At 45.1% G+C, this 25745-nt stretch overlaps 1 protein-coding gene across 2 annotated transcripts in view; it reads right to left on the reverse strand.

Annotated features, from left to right (window-relative positions):
• Positions 1-1182: 1182 nt before the first annotated feature.
• The window catches only part of LOC122567383 (homeobox protein prospero-like), a 43215-nt gene continuing 18652 nt past the window's right edge, over positions 1183-25745 (reverse strand). For both annotated transcript variants that reach the window (XM_043725813.1, XM_043725814.1), the window contains exons 4-5: positions 6266-6410; positions 1183-4856 (exon numbers count right to left, since the gene is read on the reverse strand). In XM_043725813.1, the coding sequence (XP_043581748.1) occupies positions 4677-4856; positions 6266-6410 (325 nt within the window). In that variant the 3' untranslated portion in view covers positions 1183-4676. The remainder of the gene's footprint in view (positions 4857-6265; positions 6411-25745) is intronic.

Below are 25745 nucleotides of genomic sequence, written 5' to 3' on the forward strand. Positions count from 1 at the left end.
TACAGTTAATAAGAGACAGAACTTTAAATAAATTTGTAAAAAAATAATCGATCCCCAGGATCCTTCGAAATTTTATACATCGATAAATTTTCTCCAGCGTATTATAATTCGTTACGTGTTAATTATAATTCGATCAATTCGCTTAGCAATTACAGCGAATACTATCAGCTTTTCCCCCACTTTGTCTAGTAGATGTTTCGAATTTCTGTCGTTATTGGCTAGCAATACCTGTTAATGCAAAAAATCGAGTTATAGACGTTTAACGATCAAACAGCGTGCGACGAAAAGTTTTGTCGGGCAAATTTCAACAAATCGACAAATGTGTTTGCGAGGCGCAAACGCGCGGGATTTGCGGCATGCGCTCGCCATCCCGCGTTGATCGCTTCGCGCATTGGTAGATTAAATCTCCCTCGAGATTAACTGCTAAATTTCCCCTGGCGAATGATGATGTTGTCGCTGATCGCAGATGCGAGTAGAACGTAGGAACTGAGCACCGAACAAGCACGGGAATCGTACGCGGACAACGTGGATCGTTCAGCCGGAAATCGCGGATCTCGAGTCGCAGGTACGTGATCGTCGTTTCGAAAAATCCCCTAAAACGAATAATTTGTTAAATATTCAATCTTTGCAACACGTTTCTTCCCCGCTCCGTTCCTTAGCTCCCCGAACGTAAACACTTTTTAGACCAAAATCTTAGGCCAACGCCGAAGGAGATGTGCTACATTAATTTTAGGCCACTGTCTAATCGTATCTAAGAGTCGAAAGTTTCCATAAATTCACATCAGCCCTTGTCCCATAAACATATTTTTCTGCATTTTAGTTTATATAACCACTTTTTATCATTTGCTAACCCTTTGTAGCGATTCGACTCGATTAACGTCGATTTCCAGCTTGAACACCGTCACCGCAATGCTCATTTTCAGATATACGAGACTCGTTCGGTTTTCGGATTGAAGGTAGGCCGGGTATGCGGCAGTCGAATATGTTCGAAACGTCTGAGCTCGAGACAATTCGCCAGGTGTCGCATTCAAATCTACAATTTCGATGTGGGACTTGAAGAGAGATGGGAACAGGGAATGTAACGCATGACGGTGGTTTATATTATAATGCTAAACAACAGTATGAAACGCAAAATGTAAAACCTGGCCGCGGTTAATGGTAAATAAAATAAAAGAAGACAAATCAGAGTCCAATGTGTCGTCTTTATTCCTCGTAAATAATAAATAAAATAATAATCAATAAATCGATCGTTAAAATTAAAATATTAGTGACTCGTGACTAGGTTAAGACTCACCGCTTACAGAAACGTGTGTGTATATGTATACGTGTACGTATGCGTGTCTCTTATCTCTTTTCATCTCTTTTTTTTTTATTTGTTCCCTTTCTCTGCCGTGTACACTTGTATAAACTCATGCTTAATTGTAATGATAATCATAATAATGATAATAAGAATAATGATCGTCGTGATACAATAACTAAAATACACAATAATAACTAAAATGTCAAAACATAGACGAAAAGTATTGTTGAATGAACGGGGTACGAAAGAGTTTTGATAGAACGGGTTCCATCTTAACGTAAAAAGGAAAATGGAAATGCAAAAGGGAGACAGGAATTTACGAACAAGGGACATCGTGTCGTTCGGTGATACTTATGCGACGCGAAACTAGGGGTGAACTACAATACCAAACAAATAAAATCAATGACTACCGCCGATCACCTTCGTGATAATCGTGATTTAAACAAAAATCGTCACATAATATACATAACATAACTGATAATAATAGTACTGATAATAATGATAATAATAATAGCAATAATAATAATAATAATAATAATAATAATAATAATTTTAATAATAATAGTGCACATAATAGCGAGAATAATAGTGGTAGTAAAGGTGAGAAGGTAATTAGGTTAACTTACAAGAACTCGCTACCACCCGAGACATATGTATAATTATAATAATCATATTATATCGTACGATAAGTTATCTACAAAACCGTCTATATGTATATAGGGGGAAAAAGAAACCAAACGTTCGTAGTAAGAGAACATGTGTAGACTCGGGCAATGAATTCTCGCGTCAAAATCCGCACTTGCCTCTGCGTATGTGTATGTATAATGTGGTCTGTACAACGTTTGAAAACGGGTATCTAATACACCGTTTAATGTGTGCGTATGTGGATGTGTAACTGTGTGAATGTGTATACGTGTTCTTGAATGTGTACGCGCGCGCGAGTGTCGTGTGCTATAAGTCGGATACAAGTGGAATAAGGGAGGCGTGGGTGGCTAACCCTTTGTCACACATTCCTTACGAAATTTTAATCGCGCCAACATCCGTCTTTCGTTTTATATGCCTATTATATATATACATATAATTTTATGTAATTATACATATATATATATATCTATGTATATCTTTTATACTTCAATTTTTCTCATATATATATAGGTATATATATATTTATACATGTGTGTATATATACATATATACGTTTTTAATATAATCTACTTTATATTAGTTACGCACCGGCGTACGATTGTTTTTTTTTTTGTTTTTGTTTTAGCCTCTTTTTAATCTATATCAACTTTCCCCTCTCTCCCCATTGTTACTCGATGATAATTGTTACTTTTTCTTTTCCTCGTATATGTATGTTCGTTTGAATTAACTTTGCCGAATCTAAATGTCTACAACACGTTTTATTTATTTCTGAAAAATTAATCGCCGGTGCTGGATCGTTTTCGTTAAAATATCTCGTACGTTTACGCATTCGTTCGCCCCTCCCTGTTGTCGTCCCTGTTACTCGTACTCCTGTCACTGCGACTAGCCTAACCTCGTTTATATTCTATCAATTAATCGTTAATAAAAACATCTCTCTACGTAATTTACTTTTGTTTTACGCGCAATATTATACGTGCACCGCGGACATTTTCTCCCCGTTTACAATCGCGTTTCGTTTTCGTTCTCTTGTTTTCGCGAGAGCGAACTTCGAACCGAGAAAAATACAACGACAGAGAATTTTTCTTCTTGCCAAGTTAAATCGACATTTGTTTCGCGATCGCGAGCGTCGCCGGGATCGCGTCCGCGATACGCTCGAGTTTTTCGACATTCGCGCGTCACGCTCATCCGAATACGGAATTTTCGAGGCTTTCACCGGGTTAGGAATGTTCATCGTTGGTTATAATCTACGTTTTAATTTCCATTGAATAGAACCAAGCATATTCGCGACGATTTCCAACGTGTCCTTCGATTTTTCGTTTATTTTGACATGGTGCGATTACGAGACAAAAATCTTATGTACAACTTAAGAGAAGGGATTTTATATGCTGCTAGCCTTCCTACGCAGGTTTTCCTGCGTGTTCCGGCCGTTTCTATCTTTCTTATGGAAAAATGTTACTTCCGTTGAAGAAAAGAACATCGGGTTTCGTTCCCGTCGATTCGGTACGAACCGCCATCCTAGCATTCTCGTTGGGAACAACAAATCATCCAGGCTCTCCCTGTGTCGGAGCCAGTCTGTTGCAGTGATCGCGCTATAGAAACTAATGCTACCGAGACGACGTTCGACAGGGGTGCGATCGAATCACGAGGTCCGCGCTTTGAGAAAAAAAAAAAAAAAATGCCACGAGGTACGCAGCGTGACGAATGCCGAGTGAAACTGGCCATCGTTGTTCCATACCGTTTCGAAACGACTCGAAACGAAGGGTTTTATTATCCGTTTGTTGCGAGTCGTTTCCGGAAGATCCACGAGAAGGGTTCCTCTTCTGCCTCTCAACCGGAAGCTGCGGAGGATCCGTCCAGCGGAACTCACTCCATCATCAGTAGATAATAAGTATCATCGGTTTCTCTAGAAACGTGGACAAATATAGCTATCATCGTTTACACCTCGTCGACGTTCGTTCGAACGAAAGCCACCCATCGGTCGTCGTCGCGGGTTATTACGCTCCTTAATGCCTACTCGGAGAAACGAGTGTCTTAAAATTAGGCGATATTCATCGGTGAACCGTATTATGTACGCAACAAATCGAAACAATAGGTACTCTCGACGCTCGAAGCTGTGTATTGTGTAATTCCTTGCCGTTCGTTGACCACGCTTTCGTCCTGTTTTCTTCTGCTTCCTCCAAAGACCGTCGGTTTCGGTATCGGTGTTGTCCACGGTAAGGAAAGGGTGGATAGTTCGTGGCCTCGTTAGTAACTCACGGTGTCCCGATCGAGAGACGTTCGATCGGGTAATTAAAGGCACGAAGCGTATAATAATTATCCACCCATCTCGCGCGTAGACATTGTCTCGTGATTAGGTCACAGCCTGATCCTTCGTCGGCACTCCTCATCGTTCCTGCTGATGATCGATGCCTCCGTACGTCGCGTGTTCATTCGTTCCGTTCGTTCTTCCTGAACGTTGTGTGTACAATCTCCCTAACTCTCATGTTCTCTCTCTCTTTCTTTCTTTCTCTCCCTCTCACGTTCTCTCTCACGCTCGTTTTGCGATATGTTAGTTTAAGGATACCTGAACGCGCTTTACGCGAAGGACGTGTACCTCCTGGCGGATGCGATCCTTCTTCGCTGACCGTTCCTTCTTTCGCTATATATTTTTGGTTTCTTGGTTATACCGGGAGCCGACGAGCGCTGATGAGCCCGCGCACCACGAAGAGCAAGAGCCACGCGACCTCCTGATTTAACCGAGCTGCTGCAGGAAGTTCGGGGTCTTGAAGTACTCCGGTACCGGGTCGTCCAGCCTCGAGATCACTTTGTAGATGGATTTTTTCCAACTCTGTTCGGTGTCCTTGCCACCCTGAATCGCCTTGAAGAATTCTTTTAGCGTTTGTTCGACCACAAACCTGAAGTTGCTCGGCACCTGGAAATTCCAACGAAACATTAGCAATTTTGAAAAAAGCAACGATTATCTCGTTGTATCCTTTCTTACATGCCGCGAGAAATCGAGTCTGTTACTCAAGAACACGTTGATGCTGAAAAAGTTCATCGACGAACGGAATTCGCGTCAAATGATCAATCGACACGCCGTTCACCCTCAACGACGAGGAAATCTCGAACGTGGTTAAGAGGAGGGGAAAAAAAAATATATATCCGGCAGAGACGAGAAAGATAATTTCTCTGCGCTCATTACGATTCATCGAAGGAGTCGCGCGTATCCGAAGAATTAAAGCGATGTCACGCATGTATCGCTTAACGAGCACGAGGCGAGCGGGCGCGCAGGTTCGTCCGCGTTGCCTGAGCCGCATGCTAAGAGTTTCCACTTATAATTAGTACGTTTGGGTTATTAACGAACACGAGTAATTAATTACGCGTCAAGCGGGTGACGATTGTGACCAGGCTCGGAAGAATGGTGCCTCCAGGTTTCACCGGAGACTCGTTAAATAATATTAAATAGCTGCTTTACGCGTGCACGCGCGGCGTCGCGCAACCTACTGCAAATACAATCAACGGTCGTTACGTTGTGGCGAAAGTAAATTGCGCCCCACAATGGGAAAGTAGAGACGTACGAGTGATTTGCCAGGTAACACCGGCTTTGCGACGTGTAACTTCGGATTCAACCTAACCGGTTCGAATTCGTTTAAAAGCGTTCCGCGAGATGAGAAAGACGGGGTAACGTGGCGCGGTCATGGCCGACCGCCGAATAATTGCACGGTCGCGCGCTGTCTCCGTGCTGGAAACGATCCGACTGCCGGCAATTTTGTCGCTTCTATCGAAATTTCGACTCTGACAGCTCGATTCCAGCGGCATGTCACGAGTTTGATTGGCGAATCATAGGACACGCAGGTGGTCGTGCATCGAAACCGTTTCTTTGTTTTTCTAACGACATTATGAGTGCTGCAACTTTTATCGTATTAAGGTATGACGAATCGCGGTTCAACTTTACGAAAACTATACTTTCATTTCTGAAAAATTCTATTCTCCAGAAACGTAATTAGCGTTCATCTTCTTAAATAACCAATGATCTGCTTCTATAACTTTTAGTCATTGCAAGAAGACGTCATAAATAATTGCAAAAGTGTAACATAAATTTTCAAAAGTACTATTTCTTCCATTTCTAATCCTTTATTATCGTATAATTTTTCGGGCTTAATAAATGCGGCTGAAACGTCTCATAGCAGAAGTCGACGTCAGTTGGCTTCGGTCAGTTTCAATAACCTCAATTTTTGAATTTCTTTTTCTCAAATAGAATTCGAAATGCATTTTTTATATATCTTCTTTTTACGGAATTCTTTTTTCGGAGAATTTTGCGCAACATAACGATCAAATTACCTCAATATGGTTATTTCTGTTGTAATGAAGGTTGAGAACTCGATAGATTTCCGAGTCACCTCCAACTCGTAGGTCATCTACGTTCTTCACGCCTTCCGAAACAGCTTGCCTCGCGTATTTCTCCATCTGGATGTAGTAGAACTCCCTGAAACAACAAAAGTAAATTAGTCGTCAGCCATGCAACAATTTTAAATTACTACTTTGTTTTCTATTCTCTTCAAAATGATTTCAAATCTGCATTAAAGGAAGGAAAACAATCTTTTCATCAGACTTCAAATTAAAAATTCGACAAATACATCGATATGAAATATACCAGAGCTTCGTCGTACAAAACCTCGTAATTTCCCCGCCCGTTCAAAGGAACCTAACGAAGATATCAGAAATCCTCTTAATTCGCTGGTAGCTAGAAAACGACAAACCGTGATGGGGGGTAAAAATATATTTTCTCCTTCGAAAGTTAGCAAGCGCCATGCTTGACGTTGATTCTCGCGGAACGGAGAATGCTAATGCACTACCGATAATTAATTAAGGGTCGATACTAAAAGTGGTCTGACGCAAGCGGTAGAAGGTAAAGAAGGAAGAAGGGGAAAGAGTCGCAAAGAGTGTGTACAACTCCTCGTCGGCTGGCAAGCGACGCGGTTCAAAGAGACTATTAAGAACGTGTTACACTGTATCGTCCAAGAAGACCTCGACACCCTCGCAGAGGCAACCGCCGACGTTTACAGAAAAGCACGAACGAGTGTACGCGCGTACACTTACAAACGCCGCAGGATTGCGCGCGATACCGTCATTTTTTTTCCTTTTCTCTGCACCGGCAAAGGAAAAAATCGAGTTCCCGACGTCAAGTTTGCCGTTTACGTTCATTAATTAACGCAGTTAAACAAGCACAAGTCACTAATTGGCGGGTAATTTGTATAGTAATAGTGACCCGAGCCTTCGCGTGGAGAAACCGAGAAGGGGTGGTACCAAGGGGTAGCTTCGCTTCGCTGGATCTCACCGAAAACTCGGGAAAGGAACGGTTACGACGCGTCGTGCCGACACTGAAACGAAACACGCTACTTTGAACGTGAACCGGTCCTTTGTACGACGTCTTTGCGTACGCGACAACCGCTTCAATACAGCTGCCACTGATTAAGAAATTAATTATTTTTTCAACTGAAACGCCAACGGAATTACTTTCTATGCAACGCTTGCTCGTTCGTTTTCAAGGTGAAGGGGTTGAACACGATCTCGCTAAGATGCGATTACGGTACGACAATGAACAACCTTTGTCACTTTCGTTGCGTTCCACAAAATTTCTCACAGATTTTTCAAAATGTGTTTAATTAAGGCGGTAAGCGTTCGTTAACTGTTCTAATAAAACCTTAGAAAGCTAACGCTGGGTATCAAAGCATTACAAGTTTTTAATCACAGAAGGGTAGCAAAGTAAATGCCAGGGATAGAGAGAATATCACGTGTTACATAGTGTATTCTGAAAATAGATTTTCTCAAGGTTTGTAACATAGTAAATAGATCGTTGAGGACTAAGGATCAGTTTAACCATCGGTAGACAAACAATTGATACGGCTGCAGTTCATATACTGATATATTCAGTTAACTGATTCCCTTCACTATCTATGACTTTTCCTTCATGTACGTATATAATAAGAGTTGACGTTCAGATAACTGCACTCGATAGACTATAATTAATTAGTAACTATAATTGTAAAATTCAAAATTTATAAGAGTAAATAGATGAATACGTGTCTTCCTACTCATACTTCCTATACGTTCACGTATCCAACGGAATAACATCGAAGTTGTCGCGACAGATAGAAGAAAACGGAATAAGAGAGGGAAAGACGTCGATGGCGACGAAGAAGGAAACCGCCCCCGCATTTATCGATATCAGCAACGAACAAGTCGAGCGAGGGAAACACAAAAATGACTTGACGCGACGACCGGGGCAGAGAGACAGAGAGAAGGAACGGGTAAGCGTAGGTTGCTACTTGTCCGGATATTTTTCCATTCTTTTCTCGATCTTTCTTTCCGAAGTCCCTATCCTCCTCACCCTTAAACGCACACAGAGAAGTGAGCGCTCGGTGGTGGAAGTATCCTAGAGTAGCAGGCCAGAATGGCAGCGAAAATAGCAGTCAGGTTGATCTTGCACTTTGGATCCCGAGGGGATGCAAAGAAGTACGGTTCAGCGGGAAAGCAACGAGTCGGTAGTGCTACTGCGGCTTGTATAACTCGAGGTCCCTGAATGCTCGACAATATGAGGCAACCGGTTCAAACCTTCGGGTCTTGGTCTTCGCTCGGTGCCTCTGGGAGCAATTTTTAAGATTGCTTCCGCCTGGCGGACTCGCGCGCAGCTCATGAAACAGGAGATCGACTAACATTTCCATACCCGTCGTCTCCGTCGTTTTCGCGAAACCAAATGCATCTAGGAATATTCCATTATACGGTGCTTTCATCCCTTCCTTTCTTCCGCTATAGTTTCCTGCTTACCTTTGAAACGAACCCTTTGAAGGTGCTTTGTTCCTTCGTTCTTTCGGGTTAAGTAATTGCTCGGGAATCAACGATTAATTGAATCTTTGAAATTGACGATTAAAATGATCATACGACGAACGAAGGATTTTTTACTGTTTTTTTTATAGTCTTACTACAGGGGTTTCACAGAGATCTTCGGTCTTTCTCTCTTTTCTTTTTTATTTTGTTTTCTCGATGATGTTGAAAACGTGCATAGTAAAGATACCTCTTGACCTGGTAACTTCAACGATATCGGCAAGGGGGTAAAGTTTTAGGTAGATCTGAGTCATCGATAAGACCAGCAACCGCGGTTACGAGCGGATGATACTCGAAGTAACGAACAAGATGGCAAGATCGAGGATCGAGGAAACAAGATCGACGCAGCTACACTCGTCTATCGAACTCGTCTATTCGAATCAACGAAAGAAAACAATGGGATCCTTGGCGCGTCACGTTCCGATCTATCTCTTCAGCGACCAGAAGAAAGGACGAGTAGAGGAGTCAGGTGGCGGAGACGCGAGAGCCACTTCTCATTCGATCACTCCAGATTGGCTCTCTCGCCAATTAAGACAATTTCGCGTGCTCTTATCAGCAGTCAGTCAGAGAAGGTTGTGCACACGAGAGAGGAGAATTGAAAGAGGAGTGTGTCTCTGTAGAATCGTGTCCCGAGTCCCTTCTCCCTCCCTTCGGTAGCTCGTTCGCGTTCACTTTCTCCCTTCGTGGTCGCTCTCCCTTTCGCACGCTCTCACGTGTGCGTTCCTCTCCTTTTCTCTTTCTCTTCCTATCTCGCGCTCCGTCTCTCTATTTCAACGTCTCCTTGAACCGTCAGCAGCACCCATCGGGGCCGAGCCACCCCCGACTTCAACCTCTCGGAGGTAACGTGTATGTGTCACCTGCGTCTATAATCCTTACTCAACCACCCATCAACCGCATTCAAGCTCGTCGGATCGCCGAGTATAGGTGGAATACGTACGGTAGGCAGACTGGGCTAGGTCTGGGCTGGGCTGGGCTCGGCTGGGTTATGTACCTACGTAATACCGCATGGTAGATACGTATATATATCCGCGAAGTGCCTAATTAAAACAGACACCAGGAGACAGAGAGAAAACGGGACGAGAGACGAGGCTGGTCGCATAATAGGGTGTAAGGGCGCGAGGGAGACGGCACTAGTTCCGTAGTCGGTTTGACAAAAAGCCCGAGTGCTAGAATTGCCACTCTTCGACTACCAAGTGCAGAGGAGAAGAGCAACGGTGAGCGAGAAGAAAGGAAAAGGAGCGAGAGGGAGAGACCACGAGGAACGAAGAGAAAAAGAGAACGTGCCACCACCGAGAGGAAGATAGTGAGAGTAAGGGCTAGAGGGTGAGCCGCGGAGTCATTCATTATAGTATTGTATAATTAGGATAATAATAAGCTCTTCAGGGGCTTGGGTTTTCTTGCGCCCCGTTGCAACGGGGCGACGGCGAAAGAGAGCGACAGAGACGCGAACGAGACAGAGGAAAAGAGCGTGATCCTCCTGGAGGGTGCTGATTATTAGCATCTAATTACGAGCTGCCTTTACCACCGAAAAAACAGAGGCAGAGAAAGAGAGAGAGAGAGAGAGAGCAGGAGGTGATGACTAGAAAGAAGGCGAAGATGCGGGGTGTCTTCGAGGAGGGAATAATTAGCTCTTGCCGCGAACGGAAATCGTTACCTCGAGTTTTTCGCGATCCTTAGCATCGCGAGAGACTCTCGAGGGAGGGAACTGCGTAGTTCTGTAAGTATCCTTTCCCGTAACTTGTTCGTCCTTAACAGGACATGTTTGTAACACGTGTAATCTAACAGACTTTGACGCGTGTATCTCTGTTTTCATCATTTACGTGAACACGTTCGCGAGCATTTTGTTTGCTTTCTTCCCTAGCTTTTTTAATTTTAGTATCTCCTTTCATGGTCGTTCGAACATTCGCGTTCACTTGCTACTTTTGAATGAAACGCTTCTGTCGTTGGAGAATTCCTCGAGTCGCAACCGATCCTTTTGGACCGCGTTTTCATCAAGCACAAAGGCAACAGGGTGCACCGCGATAAACATAAATTCGTCGATTCCTTTTTCGTGACGATGGTGCGTACTGTGGCACAGGTGAAGCAATAATGCGAGCTGTAGAGGCGCCGCGTATTGAAGCGTTTAATGGCAATGATGGCTGTCGACGTGACGCCTCCTTCATACGCGATCTTCATCGTCGCGGGTTGCTGTTTCGACGCGTCGCTTTTGTAACGGGTTGCACGTCGTATAGGCGAGAGCACCAATTAAAAGGGGGAACGTCAGTACTTGCCTGTTTTTTTTTTTTTTAATTTCACACCACTCTCTAACCACTATTTGGTCGATTCGCCAAAAAACGCGCGTCTCTTTCGAATTCCAATCGTCATTGTCCAAACATACTTTCGAGTTAGTTAAGAATTTTCACTGGCTTAAACATACATATACTTTGCTTTTCTTCTCTTCCTTTTATTATTTGCTTCCTTCTTAACGTTTCTCTTCTCTTTGAAACGTAAGGGTGTCGTCGCAAGATGACTTGCTTCCCGCAGTTCTAAAGAGAACCTATTTGCATCTGCATTCGGCAAACAGGGATGTAGAAAACAGGGGCGTGGAAAAGCGCGGTGAGAAATCGGCCGCGCGTTTCCATACCGTAAAGTGACTCAGGGCGTAACGACGACTCGCGTCTTCTCGCCTTATACTCGTCACTTATATTCCTCATCCCCGTCTCTATTCAAAGATCGTGCTTCTTAAGCCAGACAGCCGGCTCCCTTTTAACGGTTATGCCAAGTCGGTCGACCTTCGACAATGCCGAACACCTCGGCTCCCCAAGACCGGAGCTGACCCTTAAAGTCTCTCTCAACCCCTCGTGCGGCTTTCTTGCCAGAACTTTCCCACGGACGACTCCCTCTCGAAGGGGAGAAGACGCTCAAGGAACAGCCGACAATCCGCCAAGATTCGCTAAGTGTCGGCCGCGGGCTCGATCACCTTGGAACCTTTTTGTCCCCTCTGTGAAACAGCTGTTCTTGAATCGGTCCGAACAAACTTTTTACATCCTTTAAATCTATCTACCCTTGGCTAAAGTTCGACACCCGTTTATGGAATCAATTTCCACATTTATTTGTTACCTATTGGCTCATCGATCGCCGATAAACGTGACGATTTATAAACATTTGTAGCGTGCGTCTATCTAATATCTGTAGAATTATATAACAGAGATGTGAAATTAGCCGATGAACAAGAATTCGATCAAATAAAATAATCTAGTTTGTGCAAGTATTTGTATAAGACTAGTAAAAATATTTTTACGATAGAGTTAATACGATAAATGGTATATCTAATTGTAAGCCTGTTTAATTTAATTGAGATTAAAATACTAGTTTCAAATTTTACTGAAGCAAACAGCGAGCGTTTCAAAACGTTTCTACATCGAAGCAACGGCTAAAACGCCGGCTTTTAAATATTTTGTAACGTGCGCGATCTTCATGAAAAGGACACTGTTAAAATAAGAGAAACTTTTAAGGTAGTTTAGTCGCAGGAATCTTTAGGGCCCGTTTCAGGACAAACACGGCGTACAGGCCACAAAAACGCTAAATTTCGTTCGCTTAATCTTTGCCTGGATGGCTACTTCTCCTCGTCCTCCTAAACCGTGCGCCAAAAAAACTCAAGTTCACGGCTCAGGGACGCTCGAGAGGAACGTTTAACCGGTGGCGCAAGGAAAAGGGACAACATTACCCTGGCGTTTCCTTACTACCGCGCGGCAGCTTTCTTTTCAGCTTATAATTATCAGCGGGCAGAAACGGGGTCCATTTACAGAATACCGGCGCGTTCAGCACAATTAAAAGAGAAACATCGTGGGCGAAGTTGAATCGGCGCGTTCAACCGCCATCAGCAAAGATAAATTCACACGCAGCTGTTTTGTGCGGTGGCCGATGGCGTCACAGCCAGCTGGAAAAACCGTCTCGCGGACGCGCGAGACGAGAGGGTACGGAAGAAGAATTCGCAAAGAATTCGAGAGGAACGTCGTGCCACGCGCTACTTTATCCTCACGGGTAACGGGCACGAGGCGTGAAAGTGCATATAACGAGAGAACATTAAGCGTCTGCGCGCTCGTAACATAACGGTGGCCTGGGCGCGCGCGTGTTACGTGTTTGCGCGCGCGTTCCGGTTTCGTTCGTCTTGCTTGCATGTAGGGTTGGTAAGGTCGCATCGTGTCGCGCCGCATCGTATCGCATCGTATCGCATCGAGTCACGTCGTGTCTCGGTTCTCACGCGCGTGCAACCGAGCACACCTCCCACAGATGCACGTCCTCTCTCTTTCCCTCTTTATGTGGACAGATCGCGTAGCACGCAGTGCGTATGTATATAGGTGTGTGCGTGGTTGCGTGGCTCATGAATGCGGATGGATGGGTGAGTACACGCGTTTGCCCGTCAGGGCGTAAGCGTCCATTCAGAGGGCGCGTTCAAAAAGGTGTCGCGCAGGGTCTTGATGCTGCACCCTGTGCACCCTTCTTAATTAGTAATTAACACTTTAACGCCATCTGTACTCAGACTTGGAGCGGCAAACGCGACGACGACGATCATCCGGCCTGCGATGCCGCTCTGCGTTGGTCGTCCTGACTTCGTCGTGGTCGTTGTCGACGACGACGCGATCGCAGCCCGGAAAATCAAGTAATTAAAATACAAGTTAGCAAGTGATTACTTCATTCTGTCCCGTCACGGCCACCCAGCCAAGTATGACACGTTCCGTATGCTCGCGTGCTATTTCCGCAAGGGCTTAAGGGTCGCACGCTTGCTCTGTGTCGCCGGTGTTGTTGATTGCGACCGGCGAGGCGGTTTGTTGGGATTACTGATGGGTGCTAGGCGGACGGAGTAATATCCGGTGCCGCTTTTCGGAAGGGGTGACGAGTCGTGGCTTATGAACGATGAACTTTTTTCTACGGAACGTCCGAGAGCATGGGTGGTTCGTGTGGGGGGGGGGGGGGTGAAGAGATACGCGAATTAGATCATTTTCTCGCGGCGATGCGCGCCACGCGTTTAAATTACGAGGGGACCGTAATTACGGTTTCTTTCAGGGTGTTGTAAGAAACTCTGAAAAGCATCGTCGTGGTGCATACCTTTTACAGCGAGACTCGAAGTAAATGACCGATCAATATTATTCGTGTTGTAGAAGTTTGCATTGTTGTATGTTACGTTGAGTATTTTGTTCTTTTTGTACACCTAGAGATCAAGATGTATCACGCAGTTGCAGACTGTTTGCTTTTAATTCTAACATAAAATTCAAGATTTTGAAATGTATTCGTAATAAATTTTCTACGTGCTTATCAATTAAAATTTCTATATCCCGATCTCGCGATTGTTTTAAAGAAACAGGATCTTAATATTTTAAGGAACTCTTCGGTATGTGCAAGAAATTATGCATCGTAACAACGATATTTTCGTATTCTCCTTAAACGTAAAATATCTTTCAACGTTTGCGTCGTCAACGACTCAAGTGACGCAACAGAGTCAAGAAACAACTATCTTCCGAGTTATCCAAAATTCATTCTCATTAGTAAGAATAATTTGGCCACATCGAATGACTTGTCTGCGAACCAAGACACGATGATCATTCAAATTATTAACGTGCAGATAGACATTTGCCAAAAGTTACATTGCTTCTACGAAAACAGTCGTCCTTCTGGTCATCCCCTCGAAGGGGGAATGTACGTTCGTATGGCCGCGTGCTTGGGCCGCCCGGCTGCTAAGCCACCTTTTTTCGACGAGGAGCAAGTTTCCTAAGCTCGCGAGACAATCGTTTGGCGATCGCGCAGCAGATGTGCCCCCGACAATGAGCTTCTGGGCCCTCACCCTTCATAAAAGAGGGAACTCGAGAAACGGTGGCACGAAAAGGCAGAAGGGGAAGGGGGCCCGGTTCTGAACACGGGGGTTCTACGACACAGGGCACAAACTTAGGCGAACGAAGGCTCCGCGTGCCGCACGCGCCGATCTTACAATGCACGCTCCTAGTGTGCCCCTTGCTTTTCGACTCCCCTTCTCGCTTCTTTTACTCTCTTCTCTCTCTTTTTACATCTGGCTGCCTTAGACCCCCTTCGACCCCCTTAGTGCTCCCCTCGTTTTGATCCTCGGTCTTTCTCTCCTTGCTAACTCGTTTTCATTCTCTTAACGTTGGCCTCGGGGAACATCAACAGTGTGCCGACAGACAGATAGGCGGACGAATAACTTGGCCACTCGTGGCACACGCTTGCCTAATGTAAATCGCACGGTGGAGAGTCGAATTTATTATGCAAAGAGCATTAGAACGACCGAAGAAGACTCGGCGCGAGCCGGTGCTCATTGAAATCGAAAGACGCATTTGCATATTTTCTGGTAAGCGGTGTACCGGTAACCGATACTCGAGCGGATCCTTTTTATTTTCTGCACCTTTAGTTCGTTCGTATATGCAGTACCCCGTACTTTGTTGCTTTGGACGCGTTTGTTGCTCTCGTCAAATAGTATTGCTCGGTATTTTCGCGAGTCTGCATCGAACCAGTTTATAACAAGTAAGCGAGATAAGAAAATAATCAAACGGAACGTGTTAATACAGGGTATTAAACGGCGGGAATGCGAAGCAATTGTCCGATCTGAACCCACGCGACCCGTCTCTCATTCAGGAAGTTGTTCGATGGCGGTCGCAATCGCGGTTCAACAAGCAGCCGCGCACCGAACTTGGAAAACGAGCATCGAGGCGGACGGTTTGGTCAGAAAAACACGAACGAAGGATCGGGAATCGGAGAAACGTAATTCGGTTTCTTGCAGCACAGCCACACGACGGACTCTTAGAGCGCGGGGATTTTCGGCTTCCCTTAAGGGAAATCGGCGAGCAAGCAGACGAACGAGAGCGAGCGCGAACGAGAAGGAGAAAAAGAAAGCGGCTACACTGGGAGGAGGGGAGAGGGAGAGAGTGGCGATGCTGTAGGGCTCTACGATACGTTGGAGCGGAGAGGGGTGGTTTTCAAAGCTACGAGGAGTAAGAGAGAGTCGAGGTTCTGGGATCGGTGGGCGCACAGGCCGAAGCGGGCGAGGATCAGGGGGCGAGGAGGAGGGTGAAAGGTTGGACGAGAGAGGGGGCGGGGGCAGCTGCTTTGAGCGGTTTCACTCTTCAATGGTCCCGGACTATCCCTCCTTCTGCTACCGTACTAAGCCCCCGTCCGCCTTCACCACCACCCCTCCTTCAACCCCGCCGGCGTCCTCGTCCTCCTCGTCCTCGTCCTCCTCCACCTCCACTGGCTGCTATCGGCCGCGATTCGCGTCCTCGTCACACGTCGGCATCGGCCAAGCATTTTTTATTCGATCGATTTTTCCCCGGCGTCCGAGCAGCCGCCACCGATGCACCGGCCGCTGTTGCACTATGCATGTGCAGCCTCGCGTGCATAAGGTGCGAAAGCTGAATTAGACTATTTGGGTGTACGGTGTTCCAAAAAGACCGAGCTCTAACGTGGATGCACTTTCAGCCAGGCTGGTTGCTGCTGCTGTTACTGCTGTTGGCGGCTGTTGCCTTGCTGCAACGACGGCAGCCTACTACGATCATCGGGGTAGGGGATGTCAGACGCGAAGCCACACCGTTCGATCACTTTGCTTTAAACGCATTCTTTGATTAAGGGATCGAGCGAATTTTTAATGGTTCAATTACCGGGTTCCGGTACGATGCATTCTTGAGCGTCTTACTTGATCGTGGAACACCGGATCCATTCCGGCGGGAATTCGAGCCCCGGGTCTTTGACCTTCTTCGACTGGCCGTTCGAAAGCTTGTCCGAGCGTTAATCGTCGAATGTTCTTTGATTGGTACACATATGTGTAATAACTGGTTGGTTTCGGAAACGTTACTTATCGATACTCTGTCCTGGTGCTCGTACCTATGCAAGATGTATCTATGTAATCTATCCATGAAGGACGTAAAACGTTGCAAGTTTTTTTAAGTTCTTTTTAAGTTTTCTTAAGTTTTCGTTCACCGATTGTTAAATTAGCGACACTTTTGAGCTTGCTTATTGTACGATGTAACTGATTCTTTCATGAATAGTTACACGTTTCTGTTACGAACAATGCGGGTGTTTACGTGTCGAACAAATCTGATGATGGTATCGATGATACGTGTACGTTACGAAAGTTCATTAAAGTACAACAGTTGGATTTGCTATCTATAAACAGGTATTAGGTATACATTCTTATGAATGGGTACACTTCGGGCTTCAGATGTTTCATTCGCCGGAACAATAGTTCGTCCAAGTCGTCGAATATACGTGAAAGTAGGTATTTTTTATATTTGATAGTAAAATATGTATGAAATCTTGAGAATAAGGAGGTAATTATTCTCTAAATTATTCGTTACAAATTCTTCGTCGTTTTATTATGCTGTCAAGGGATTAGCCCGCGACCATAGTCATATATTCCGACCATAATCTGTTACTCAAAGGTATCAATTGACCGATTACTCTGCGAGACGCCGTATTTACCGATTTAATCTGAAGAAACTCGTGGGTCATCGACTTCCTATTCATTGGTGGAAAGCAAGGGGAGAGCGTTATTGCGAGAAGCAAGGAAGAGGCTGAGCGAAGCTCGGGTCTCGACGTCAGTGACGATTTCTCTGGTATTCTAACCTTAAATTTTGCACATCTGTCCCGAAGCTCCGATGCCTGTTGGGACGACAATAAGGCAGTTAAGTCCTCGGTGCATCGGCTGAGTACACACGGCGTGTGGGCAGCGAGAGACGAAAAAGAGGGGAAAGAGGACAGGCGGAAGAGAGAGAGAGAGAAAAAGAGAAAGAAAGAGGAAAAGAGAAAGAGAAGGAGAGGGCGAACCCCCGGCACACACGTCGACACAGGGGCAAGAGTAGAACCACTGAGAGTCCGGGTGGCACACGGAAACACGTACACATGCAACAGAAGCGTAGGAGAAGGGTTACCTAGGTTAGGGACTTGGAAAACATCCTTTGTCGAATACCCTACCGGGACCGCTTCAGCCGCCCAGCAACTCGTTCAACCCGCTCAAAAAAAATCAATAATTCTTTGTCGTCAAGTTTACCTCCTGTCATGCCACGCTAAACCACATTACGGGCACATTTCCGCAGCTTGAAAGAGCTGTAACGCGGAACAGAGCCACGGGTCTAGGTCGCGTTTTTCAAGGGAGCCTCCGCGTTCCCGCGGGCTTCTCGTTTCTTTATTCTCCTTCCTCCCTCTAACGTTTAGAATCTTCGGTAAAAGATTATGGCAATTTTGCCTCTGATGATATAATTTGGTAATTCCTATCGTTACTGTTTTGATAGAATACGTTGGTATATAGCGAAAAGTAGAAGTGTTTTAAATGTTTAGGAAGAATAAATCAGCATCCTGTATGATATAATTAAAATTTATACGATTCTTTGTAGCTAAATTCGGACGTTTCCACATAAATATTAGGATATCTATTAATATTTATTAGAAATCGAATGCTTTTCGTCGCTTTCGCCTATATGCCTATATACCTCGTAAAGTAAAGTTTGTTCGAATTTTGTCCACTAAATACGACAAGTAACTGCCTTAGCGAGTACTTATGACTCAATGGATAATTCCCCGAACATGGAAAGAGAGTTCGATGCGTCGATAGCCAATAAATTAGCCAATACTTCGGGAAGAACTTCGATCGATACTTGGTATTTGTTGATTCGAAACGATTATCAAGCGTAACCGAAGAACTAAGTACGGAAGGGGCACGATAGGAATAAAGGGGACGGTTTCCGAGGTATGAGAAACCTTGAAAAACAGTCGCCCTTCGCTCGTCCCATAGAAAATGACGAATATCGTGAGATCATCGCGTGATCCGATCTGTGAAGGACCGTTACGTGTATGAGGAAAGATGGCGACGTAACACGAAGGGGGAAGGGGATGGTAAGAGAAAAAAGCAAAAGCTCTATCACGGAAAGAGTGGCAAAGGGAGATGGAGATCGTGTGAAAGGTTGTGAAGGAAAGAAAGAGATACGACAGACTCTTTCAGGGGTGAGACTCATGGCAGTAGGGCAGTAGGTTAGCTAGGGGTGATAGGCACCCTCCCAGCATCTCTAGTGCACATAGACCATTGGGTAACAGTAAATAGGATTTACTAGACAACTGTCGACCACCCGGGATAGGAGAAGCTGCCGTAAGTATTCGACCGGCTTAGGTTTATGGGTCTTAAACGATACCGTTTCCGTCGATCCCAGGTATATGACACCTTCGTGTCTTTTATTGTGAAAGGAACGTTGCTTCTGCTTTCGATAGTCCAAGTTGATTGGTCTTGTAATTAGTACTACGATCTTCGTATATTTAAATTAATAATATTAATATGATAGAAGAATTTATTTTCATGTTTAAGAATTCACAGGAACATCGAGAATTTTCTTAAAGCTTTCCTAAAGCTTTCTTTTAACATAATATACGAAATAAACATTTCTAATGTTGTACTGGTAATAGCTTAGTGGTATCTAGAGTTCCCAATGAATCACTTCTTGTAATAAGTTCGATAAACCTATCGACCAAATGAAACACAAGATCTTTGACTTATTCAGGAAAACTGAAATCCATAAAATTAGTTTGCACGGTATTTAGGAAAACGATCTGAACGGTATTCATTTTACGCGAGACTTTCCATTCGTCTATACCGTGAGATCTATATCGGACGAAGAATGTATCCGATCAGTGAACGAAAGCGGTCAAAACCTTCATGTTTCTTTGTAGACACGTCCGATGTTGCTACTCCTTTAACGACACCGGCCTACTTGTCGCCCGTATGTCGTGTCGTAAGATAGTCGTGCTTGGCGTGCTTCGTTTGCCCGCATGCTTACGGTGTGCTCAAGAGAATTGACTCGGCATATGGGCGATTTACATACGACGCCAATAAGAGTCCCGTTCGGCGGCCATTGCCCAGGTTCCGCGGCCTCTGTGCCCGCTTCGAATGAGTTCTTTTGGAGGAGCGCCAAATTAAAGGTAGCATTAACGGACTCGTCCAGCGTTTTCGGAACGAATTTTACGAAGCTGCTACGACGGCGCAGTCAACACAACTTTTTCGTCTCTTCGGAAACGATATTAGCAGCGTTGCATCGAAAAGTGCGTTCATAACGTAACAAGAACGACGCGTTCACAACACAAAAAGAACAACGCAACAAGAACGACGCGTTCGATGAAAAAAGATTAGAGGAGAAACGGAATAATATCGCCAGACTCACGTGCGTGATGTCATTTTTGCGATATAGATTACCCGATAAAACTAATCTCTGAGCATCTCTAAATTTATTGCGCACTCTCGCGCGCCCCTTTTACCGTCGAAAGGCACTCCATCGACGCCCGACTGCCGGATACGAACGAGAAAGTGCACCCTGGCTACCGATGAGGGAAGAGTAATATCCAGGGACGAACACTGTTTGATCTGGCTCGGAGCCACGGTGTAAAGGACAGATGCAATTTGCCTGATATCGTTTTACTGACAAAAATATCGAATGACGTGGCGCCGGGACCAGTGACACCGACCCTCTACCCCGTCTTCGAGTGGACGATGGATATTATCGGTTGGGCCGTTCGTTGTTGAATTTCCTACGAATCTTTCTCTTTTTCCCTTTTTCTTTTTTCTCTTCCCATTTTTCTCTTTTTTCTTTCTTTTTATTTTGCTTTTTTCCTTTTTTTGGAATTTTTAAACTAGGCTTTTCATTTCATCTCTCATCCAGTTTCACGAACCCCGGTTTATTTTGCTCCTAGCTTGGTATCATCGAGTCATTCGCGTTCATTGATCTCTTTGTTCCGCATAAGGTTCATTGATTACCAGCCTTCATGGACGGGGTTCGTTGAATTTTGAACTAACCGCGTTGCTCTATTATTTTGCAATTCGCTCTTTTGATGTGCCGTTGGTCGTAGCGTTTTACATTATATCGATGATCGACGGCTTCTAACTTTCCAGCCAACTTTTCTACCTGCGCCCGATCGTGAAAATGATGAACAATAGCGAGAACTTTAGCCGATTCTTGGCCCGTGAACACGTATTCATTGAAATCATTATTACCTAAATTTTAGGAAAAATTCTCGTATTCTTTTAAGCAAAGAATATTACGAAACTGCATAATTTTCCTCGTATATTGAGAATTATTATTTATTGCTATAGCTATTACATAATTTTACGATATACGATCTTCGTTATATTTAAAACACGTTCTTTTTTCTAAACTTTCTTTATATAAAATAAGTTTCCGAACCCTGAATGAATCGTTCACCGTCAAAGAGATTAAAAGGAAACAGCGATAATTCCTAACGTTCTCAGAGTTTTATCATTTTTGTCTGCTATTGCAATCGAAATAGATAATCGAATACAATAAATTCGAAACTCGAAAATCGTAGCAAATTCGAAAAGAGCAAGCAAAAAGAAACGATCAGACGCGCGTCGTTTTAAACTTGAAAGTTACCAGAATTGTTTAGCCAGCGTGGGGGTAATGTCCAAGAGTTGCGAGAGTTGCGCGGTGGAAAAAACAACGCGCGTGGAACGTATGACGGTCCGCGTGACGGCCGCGGAATCGTGGCGGGTGGCGCGCATTGTTTCGCAATCGGTGGCGAAATTGCAGAAATTTCGAAGGGGCACGCATCGGGAAATAGCGTCGCTGGTTATTGATTGCAGCATCACTTTCTCCGGCTCGTGTGTCACGTTACCCTGGCTAATGAGTCCTCCCTCTCTCTCCTTTTTCCTTCGCCTCCCACCCCACCTCCTCATATCAGTGCTTGTCTTTTTTCTCCATTTCGAAGCTGGACACGCAGATGCGACCGGTAGAAAATGGCGCGGATCGAAATGCATTTCGCCCTGGTCTCAGTATGTAGGCGTCAGAGACCCGGACGAGATTCGAAAACGGAGAGAGGGAGGAAAAGAGGGAGAAAGAGGGCGCCAGATAGAGATAGAGATAGATGGATAGAGAGAAAGAGAGAGAGAAAGAGAGAGAGAGAGAGGGAGAGTGAGAGAAGAGAAAGGCGAGGGTAGCGAACAACGATCCTGGATGAGAGGGAAAGAGAGAAGGGGAGAAAGGGGAAGAGTGAGTGGCGGACGTAGAAGAGGTAGAAGGGAGGATGGGGGATGGGATTTCAAACGAAATCAATTCAGAGTCGCTGTCCAGTCGAACGTTACCCCCGCGAGCGCCGGAGTAAATGTTGGCCGAAACAGTAATTTTACGCTTGGTCCATGCCGATTTCGAACCCTGATTCGCTTTGCCGCGAACCGTCACAAGAGGCATCGGACCGATTCCCCGTGGGATTAGCGGGAAATTTAAAGTTGCACCGAACGAGCCGCGATCGTTTTACGCGTCGGGTCACGCCTGATCGTTATTTCCCCGAAACCTCTTCCTCGTCGATAATTCGTTCGAAATCTGAAACGGACATCGATATGTACGTAACTACGTAACTGGATGACCGAATCTACTTGCGATTGTCGTCACGACGATACATCGGCGTGTGACAATGATAAGAATCGGGAGTAAGGTGAAGCTTATCATAAGGGAACAGGGGTCAGATTCCGGAAAGGTGGAAAATTAAGTCGGTGTTTATCCGACGAGTAATAAAAGAAACCGCCAAAGAAAGACGTAGTGTAATAAATGGCAGAGGTATATAAGTACTCGCACGAGGTAAGAGGTTTTATTAAAAAATACTTAAGTGCCGTTTTAGGAGCGGTGAATAAATGATGCGCCGCGAGATAGAGGTAGAAGAATGGACATGTAGAGCCGAGAGAAAGAGGGAAGTAGGAGGGTGGAGAGGGAGACTAATTCGACGGTATAACGAAGTCGACGGTAATCCATGCACGGACAATTTCATTTCTGCCGTCGTGAACCCTCTTTCTATCCCGCACCCCCTTTTCCTCCGGCATCTCCTCCACCACCTCTACCACCTCCTCCTCCTGGTCCGCTGTTTCCCACTCTTTTCTCTTTCTCTCTCTTTTCTTCCATCGTTTTATCTCTGCCTCTCGGCACGGTCGGAGCCTGCGCGGTAACTTTTTTGATAAACTGTTTTCCGCGTTTTTCGCCGGTGGATGTAAATTAAATCCTCCATGGAGGCCGGAGGAGGCTTGCATCTCTCCCAGCTGCCCCCAGGATCCAACTGCCACCTCCCTCGTTCCGTGCCTATGCCGCACGGCTTGCAGTACCCCGGTCCACCAGCCATCACGTTGGATACAAAGCCGATTAGGGCGGGATACCGGCTACATTATCATTTCACGTTTTTCGTGCGGAGCACAAAAACGAGAAGAGTCTCCGGGCAACGAGCGCCCGGTATCTCGACGGCTGACGCGTGAGCACGCCAGATCCTGCGCGTACTCAGCGCAGGAGAGGATGGACGTAGACGAATGCGCGGGTTTTTCCGTGGAAATCCTTCGAACATGGATAGCAAATAACGCTCGATAACCGGACCGCGTGACGCGACTACCGAGACACGCGGAATAACGAATTACCCTACCCGTGATTTAAAACTCCAGTAGACTTCCTCCGGATGTTAGGATCGTACAATCGGGATACCTGATTTAATTATGTTTTTAAGAGAATCGAGAAAAATTGCGAGAGAATTCAAGGAATTTTATGTATACCTACTTTTGCGCATATTTCCCGGATTTTCGAAGTACGATGTATGGCGGCAACTTTTTTATGTCGCAATACGTATTCCTTGGTAAAAAAAAAATCAATTAGTGAATTACATCGTAGTAAATTATATCATCTAAACTTTTTCTGTCCCGCGACTTACATACCTTACTAAGCTTATAACGCAATATAATGTTCTTATATAATTGGTAAAATGAAATTAGCACTTCAAAATAATAAATTTTTCTATGAAACTACTTTTCTATGAAAGGATTTTCAAATTTTCTCTACATAGTTATAATATAATAGATACTTCTTTGGTATAGCAATATTTATATATTTCTAATAATTAGGTATAATATTAATAATAACTAACTAATAACACTAGGTATAATATTTTTCCCATTACTTTCTCAAACACGTGTTAGCAATTTGGTTGACTACGATATTTTCGATAGATTCGAATGCGCGATCGCGCTAAGTGGAACCACTTTAAGAAACGGTTAAACGCGGTATTATATCGAAAGTGGCCCCGTACTTGTCTTAACGATCTCGCGCTAGGATTAATTCGCTTAAAAACATATACAGGTCCTTTTTTCGTGGCGGTCGCGTTAGTCGTCAGCCTTAGTTCTAAAAGTTCCTCTCTCTTCTAACCGCGTCAGAAAAGCACGCGACTGCCTGTTCCACGGAAAACAATTACGTCGGAGTGGTGGTAGTATTTAAACGTGTAGAGAGAAAGAAGAACGCGAAGGGGTTCAAGGAGTGGAATCAGTGTCGCGAGAAAACCGAGGCCGTCTCGTTAATGACTCCACTAGTCTCGTCTTAAGGCAAGAAAAGAAGATATTCGTGTCAGTTGGCCTCTCCCGGCCGCAAACGAAACAAAAGGGATCGCAAAGGAGAACGATCAATATTTAGTTAGACCGGGACGCGGTCAATATCGTATTTTAATTCCGTGGCGTCTCTTTTATCTGTATGTATGGGTGTAGGATGTGGTGAGTATGCGTGTGTCAACGATGGCGAAGGCGATCACAGCGCGCGGTTTACAAAGAAACAAACCGAAAAAGGAGGAGGAAGGGATAAACGAAAGAAAGAGAGGAAAGAAAAAGAAGATAAAAAGCAGGCACTCGCATTTAGAAACGGCATATTCATCGTGGACGATGAATTTTCTAGGTCTCCTTGCTCGTGCAAGCTCGGCCGCTTGCTTGCACTTGCTAGCTAAGTAATGCATCGGCAAGTAGCGCAACCGGAGCAAAGCCGCCGAGAGCGAACTAGGCAGCGTGCCAAGTGTTTCCTTCGCGGATCGGCCAACTATTTCCGATATTTCTTAGGTAGAGGGGCTGATATTGTACGGTAGCCGGCAGATGTTTCGGCGTAATTTGCGCCCGACAGGAATGCACTCGGTGAACAATAGAAATATGGATAACGAGCCCTCGGACCTAGCTCATACGGCCTGGACAATAAAATTCTTTAGAACGTCACAAGCATTTTTCTCGAGGTATTAAATACCCGCGGAATGACAAAACTCCGAGACTTTACGTAATCAGGCCACGGTGCAATATTATGTTCAGTATCATCGACCTCGCGGATCTAATCAATCGTCCTACCTACTTCGTTTCCTCTCATGCGCATCGATACGGGTTATCTGGTAAAAAGACCGAATCATAATTGGACCATTTTACTACAAATATCGTTGCTTTTCACTCGATCCTGCAAATTATACGAATCTGGAGAATGATCGATGAGAACATGTACGGGGAGGTTAACATCTTCTGAACTTTAATCTGGTCGAAATCGTGGGTCGAAATCATTGAGTGTCTTTGAAGTTGCAACATCTTACGAAAGACGAGGATCACGAGAACTTTTGGCGCAATATCCTCGCTGGCAGGGTCAATGAACCAGTTCGTTCTACCAACAAGAAGAAAGATGACTGCCCAAGGGGGCATCGTGAGTTGGAGGAGGGAGAAGGTGGTAGGGAAAAGAATCTTTGGCAGGGAGTGTACCGTACTCATGCTGCAAGTAGCAGCTCATAGCGACGGATTAGCCTTGCAGTGGCGATGCTTACATCCCCTATAAAGTCCCCTGGCATCACCCTCTGCCACCCCCTTCTCCCTCCTGCTCCTCTTCCTTTTCTCTCCCCGCGCAGAGGCTCGCTCCCATCGAAACCCCGTCAGCTAGCCCCCGCCTCCTTCGTTGTTCCTCCCGCGATAACCCTGCGGCCACCGCATTGTCTGCCGCCCAGCCAATACCCGTCGTGTTTCTCGTACTTGTGTTCATTATCAAAAAATTCGAAAAGGAATGATGCTGCTGCTGCTGCCACGACTGCCGCCTGACTGGTTGCCTGCTGCAACGCCAGCAGGAACCCCTTATGTTACGGCACTGACATA

This window comes from Bombus pyrosoma, linkage group LG5, assembly GCF_014825855.1.
Source record: "Bombus pyrosoma isolate SC7728 linkage group LG5, ASM1482585v1, whole genome shotgun sequence".
Lineage (NCBI taxonomy): Eukaryota > Metazoa > Arthropoda > Insecta > Hymenoptera > Apidae > Bombus > Bombus pyrosoma.